This window comes from Hyperolius riggenbachi, chromosome 5, assembly GCF_040937935.1.
Source record: "Hyperolius riggenbachi isolate aHypRig1 chromosome 5, aHypRig1.pri, whole genome shotgun sequence".
Classification (NCBI taxonomy): Eukaryota; Metazoa; Chordata; class Amphibia; order Anura; family Hyperoliidae; genus Hyperolius; species Hyperolius riggenbachi.
The window spans coordinates 210,869,291-210,875,263 of NC_090650.1; the positions used below are offsets into that span (position 1 = coordinate 210,869,291).

General features: G+C 42.4%; 1 protein-coding gene across 2 annotated transcripts; it reads right to left on the reverse strand.

Annotated features, from left to right (window-relative positions):
• Positions 1 to 305: 305 nt before the first annotated feature.
• On the reverse strand, positions 306 to 5,296 carry IRX1 (iroquois homeobox 1). Of its 2 annotated transcripts, none has more exons than XM_068234571.1 (4): positions 4,680 to 5,296; positions 1,335 to 2,340; positions 1,009 to 1,081; positions 306 to 746 (listed from the first exon to the last, which is right to left on the reverse strand). In XM_068234571.1, exons 1-4 carry the CDS (start codon positions 4,941 to 4,943, stop codon positions 689 to 691), a joined length of 1,401 nt encoding a protein of 466 aa, XP_068090672.1. In that variant the 5' UTR covers positions 4,944 to 5,296; the 3' UTR covers positions 306 to 688. The 2 variants fall into 2 exon arrangements, with proteins under 2 accessions (XP_068090672.1, XP_068090671.1); XM_068234570.1 differs by having other exon boundaries at positions 1,009 to 1,084.
• Positions 5,297 to 5,973: the final 677 nt, after the last annotated feature.

Here is a 5,973-nt window from a genome sequence, read left to right on the forward strand (position 1 = left end):
TAATCGATATCTGAAAGACCACGGTTGGGGGAAAGAAAAAGCGTTTCACAGGAGTTTTAAAAAAAAATCTGAATTTCGTGAGGTTTGAAAAGAAATTATACAAAAAAACCCTGATTGTTCCAACTGCTGCTTAGGAGTAATCACCATAAACTAAAGCGTGACAAATTGTTTCAACGTCTCCCTTTCACTTCATAATGACTGGCATTAAAATGGAAATTGTCTGAGTAAAAAGGGGGTTCTGGGACTGTTATCTCACAGCGTTAAAAATAACCTAGGTTTTTTTTTTTCAAGCAAAAAGAATCGTATTTTTATAATTTCTTTGACTTTATTAGACAAAAATATATGATTTTAGACAAGTTTTTTTCCCGTCGCGCTATTTACATACTAAGATCACGTTATATACAGAAAAAATAAACACAGACATGGGAAACAGGTTACCAAAAAAAAAAAAACGAGGAATCCAAGAATTGTAAGTACTGGGGTTTGAAATGGTAATGTGGAGATGAATCCAACTACAGATTTGTCATAATCGTCTTTTTCTATTTATTGTGTTTGTTTTCATTCTTTTCTCTGGTGGGGAGAGGGGGGATTTGCGCCACCTTATTGCAAAAAGAGAGTAATTTATATGATACCCATTATTGTCCATAAAGTTTAAACAGTCTCTTAATTACTGTTGAGGATGCAGCAATCAGGCTGTGGGAAGCGCTGTTAATATGCGAGCTGTTCCTTCTTGCTGAGTCAGAGTGCTGAAAGGGACAGAAAAATCACAGTTAGAAAACAACAGAAATTAAATTAGCATTGCACAATATTCGATACTAAGATCAATTCATTGCCACATTATTTGTTACCTATAATGCTCGTCGTATATACCTTTCAATGCATAATGATTCTGTACACTCATTCTGTAGATAATGACTTACATAGTACTGCATATATGGCTTTTATCATTTCTCAATGAATAACTGTACTTTTTTAGAGCATTTTTACAGCATTTGTATTTTTACTTACTTTTCTCGGACAGCTTGAAACGATGATTTTAACTGAGGAGGGGATTCGGTCCTTGTTGGGACATTTTCTCTGTCTACTGAAAAAAAAATAAAAAGTAGTAATTATTATAAAACTGTGCAGCCTCCTATTTACATGTGATTTAGGCTATGCATTCAATTTCCCAGCACATGACTGGCCTTATAAAGACTGTGCTGGTGTACTACTACAATAGCTGATGGATTAGTGCTGTCGACTAAAGAAGGTAACAAAGGTAACTGTATTGTTAGAGTGAGTGGTATACAGAATGGAAGAAAATATAGCATCTATGTAATGTCTCTTTTATTCACCTCTGTGCTTAGGACTGGTGGTCCTCTCTGTGTTTTTATCGCTATTGAGAGTTCCCAGATTGGCTGCTATGAGGGATGCCTGCTGGTGGCCTTGGAGATGGTGGTGATTGTGATGAGAAGGGTGGTGGTGGTTTACTCCCAAGAAGGACCTCATATTAATCAGGGAGCTCTGAGTGAGGAAAGCACCATTTGTCCAGTTGTGAAATTTGCCAATCTGGCATGTGTACAGTCCATGGCTGGGTAGGAAGGCTGGGTGCTGGATGGGTGGAGACGTGTGATTCACTTGAGGTGGGGAAGGAGAAGACTTGAGGACACCATCAGGGCTGGTCGCCGTCTCTGCCAGAGACCATATTTTAGGTTTGTTATGAGGTGGTACTTGTAAACTCCCTTGTCCGCTGGGGCTTACTATTCTGGTATTGCTGCTTTCAGAGTTTTCTTTCACCAGTGACAAAGTGTCTTTTGATTTAAGTCCATCAGTCCCTCCCAACATGACATCGCTCTCCTTTTTTAAACCTTCCTTCTCGCTCTGCCTTAAGTGTTCAGGCTTGTCATCCTCGTCTTCGTTGCTCTGTTCCCCATCGTTATCATCTATTTTATCAATGTCTATGCTTTCCAAGTCAATCTCCTCATCGTCTTCAGTTTTGTCGTGGTCCCCTTCATTGTCACTCCCAAAGATATTGTCATCTTCCTTACTCCTGGCACCCCATGTCACCTTGTTCTCTTTTTTGAGTCTCCGCCTGGCGTTGGCAAACCATGTGGAGACCTGTGTGAGGGTCATCTTGGTGATGATGGCCAGCATGATCTTCTCACCCTTGGTGGGGTAAGGGTTCTTCCTGTGCTCGTTCAGCCAGGCCTTAAGCGTGCTGGTACTCTCTCTGGTGGCGTTCTTAGGCCGTCCTGGGTCGCCATACTGAAACTGTCCATAGGGGTAATAACCAGGGGCAGTATGTGCAGCAAACGTGGCAGGATGCACACCAGGGTTGTCCTTCAGTTCATACTGCGATCCCTGAAGAGACAGAATAACGCAAGCATTAATTGAGCGTCTGTTTTGTTTCCTCTTTTATGAATTCATGCAACAAACACTAACTTTCACTTCCTTCTTGTCACAATAAAACTCGTTTTATTGTCTATAAAACCGATTTCTCTCTTCGTTTAAACAGCTGTGTCTCATATCCCAAACGTTTAGTCTGTTATCAAAGTAAAACCACAGGGATCTGTTAACCTGGGAGAAATGTATCAAGGAAGCCCAGAAACCGCTAATAATGCCCTGCACTGATCTAACATATTTCATCCCCACCTCATCTGCGGCTCCGGGAGTGCCATGTATAGACACGTCCAGCCTGGGAGCCTTGCAGCAACCACTTTGTTACATGAGACTTTACCTGACCAGGATATGTAATAATCCCACTCCTAGCACCTTTCTCTTTTATGTGACTAGATTATACCAATATACATTAATGCGTACATCAACAGCTACTCAACTCGCTAAACAAACAATAAACATCATTAGAATTAAAGTTTGCACAGGTGCAGTTAGAGAATGCAGAGCAAAAAATAGTAAATGCTGCAAAGGGGGGGGGGGGGGGGGGGACAAGTTAGGAATAAAAAAAAAATGATATCCATAAATTCTGTGTCAGATGTTGACTTGATAAAGCAGTCCCTCCTGCTTTGAGTGACCCATAAGTTGAGCACACATACTTTGTCGAGTTTGCCTTTGATCTGTAAAAAGCAAATAGCACTTGTTTGCTGGTGTTTTAAAAGGTGGCGATTTATCTTCCCTTTTTCCCTTTTTATCGGGGCAAACCAGAAAGTCAAATGATCCCACTGGGCGTTTTGATAATAACCTCATTAGGCCTCATTATGGCTAGAAACTAGCAGCCTCACAGGTATAAATCAAAACGTGATTCACTCATTTCCACCCAGCCACAGAATCAGAAATGCAATTTAAAATGAAATGCATATTTAAACAAGGCATTGTTTTCAATGTTCTTAATTCATCAGATTATTATTTAGCACTAAAGCCTACTCCTTGGCACATGGCTTACAGCAGTATATCAGACATATATTTAGAAGAAAACACAATAGCAATTAAGCAAGAACTGATTGACAATATTTAACACAACATTTTACAGAAGTATATCTTCATCTTTTCAATCATGAATTCACTGACCACCTATTTTAAACCTGTTTTCAGAATAATTAACTTTTAACTCGGTGCTTGTTTGGTTATTGGTATTTTGTTCATTTCAGTGACGTTCCTGTGAGCGTGCAGTAAAGAATGCTAAGAGGAATATTATAAATCTTTTAGCACGTCAGTTAAAAATCATAATGTATTATCTAAGCACACAACAAGCTCGCATCCTTTGCATTTTACATCTGTATTATGTAAGAGCGATATTTCATTAAGGGGTATTAAATAAAGATGACTTTCTAGCAGGGCAAACAACAACATTTAGCTATTTATAACGCTCGCTATCAAGCCCTGGCCTATAAGTGGGGCGTTTATCTGTTAAGTACAGGGCTCCTGTTCATACATATGCAATCAGAGATTAAAATATAATTGCATTAAACGTCACTGGAGTAAAACACATTTCTTAATGCCATACAGCAGATTCAAGGAATTTATTTTCGCGATCTAAATTATATTACGCTTGAAGTGTGCTGAGGTTTTGTATCAGTCGTTATCTATATCGATAAAGAAAGTTAAAGGCTCGTTGCAGATATTTCTGCATAGCTAGAGCTGACCCAGGAAGTAGTGAAACTGATACACCTTTCAAAGGGAACACTCAGAAGCTTGTGCGAAAATACCACAAGTTGAATGTAGTTTGGGCTCGGATTGTTGTTTAGACCCTCGCTGACGTTTGTGTTGAGTTTAGGTTGTGCTGGGTAAGTGTTGGCCAGCCAGAACATATAGCAAGAAAAGGGAATATGATCCGGCCAGCAGAAGCCTGGATCTACTTGTTACTGCTAGGCAATCTCCCCGGGGAAACATTTTTTCTTACTGTGCTAACCCTGGATTATCTTTCCTTTTTGATTCCCTTTCTTTCTTTTCTCGATTTTGTTTTGCTGCCCTCGGTGACCCCCACTATTATGTGCTCCGGCGCTTTGATTGTGAGCTGACTAGGCTAAGCACAGCAAACACCGCAGACTGCGAAAAGAGCAAAAGAAAAGCAAAAAGCACACGATTCGCCTCTAAAAATACAATTATCCAGCACAAGCAAATAACATGAAACTTTCGGATCGCTCCCGAAGTGGTGAAGCGCGCCTGCCTCGGCAGAACGCAATCGCTGAGCACGGCGCAGTCCAGCAGCCCAAGAGAAGGGGGGGGGGGGGGGTACTACTCACCATCTGAGAGAAGAGGCTGAGGTCGGTGGTGTAAGGCAGGAAGGCGCTGTAGTTCGGGGCACTGTAGGGGCTGGCGTACATGCCCAGCACAGAAGTCACAGCGGCGGTGGAGCTGCCCCCCAGCTCGGCTCCTGCGGCCCTTCCCGATCCGGCTGCTGCCGCTGCTGCCACTGCTGCCGCCAGAACTCCCGGCCGATCCCCTCCATAGACGGCCGCCTGGCCAGCGCTCAGGTACTGAGGGTAGCCCAGCTGTGGGAAGGACATGTCTCTCACTGTCTGTGGCTGCTTCTCTGGCTCTCCGGCACAATAACAAGTAGAAAAGGGGCGGGCGAAGGAAACAGCTTTGGAGAAGAAAAAAAAAAAAAAGAAAACTCGGCCAAAAAGTGAGGCAGCAGCGCAGTGAGGCTCACCCTGCACCCCTCAGTCTCCCCTCTCTCTCTGGCTGTGTGTATTCTACAGAGAGGGCGGCTAGATGGGAAGAAGGGGAGAGGAGGACGGATTCGATAGGGTGTCTGTTTTCCCCCCTCAAATCTCCGCTCTTCTGTGCTCCTAAATCCCTCAGATGTGATCTGATCAACAATTGAGCTCCAACTGATGTGTCTGCCCTTAGGTCCTGGGCTGATCTTTCAGATACAATTTGAAGTTGATGCTTTGATTGGCATCCACTTGAGCTGCAGGCGCCTCCCCCTTTGGTGCATGTGGCCTGAGCATTGGCTGGGCCACTTCACTCTGTAACAGAGACGGGATGTTTGCATGTGTGGAAGTGGATGTGAGCGAGTCTCTCCCCTGTGTGTGTGTGTGTGTCTGAGTGCGTGTGTGTGTGAGTGTGTGTGTGCCTGCCTGCCTGCATTCGCATGGATTGTGTATTTAATGTTTAGCAATGGGTTCCTTTCAGAGAAGCCCCCACTGCTGTATGACAACCTGTCTACACGATTTTACAGCTGTCCAACATTGGGGTTTTGCTGTTTGCAGCCCATAGTATGTCCCATTTAACAGAAACAACTGCACTGCTGTGTAACCTTTACTTTTTTTTTTAGAGTTTTATTGAAAAGCTGAGGGGTAAGGGCAGCCACGGAACACACAACTGTGCCCTGTGAGTTTTACTTACCTGCACAATATATATATATATATATATATATATATATATATATATATATATATATATATATATATATATATATATCATACACCGTGTTCTCTTACTTTTACGTCCACAATTTGTTGATGTTTTTGTTGTCGTTGGGCTGCTCCACATTGCTGAAATTTAGAAATATAGGAAAAACTATTTTACACC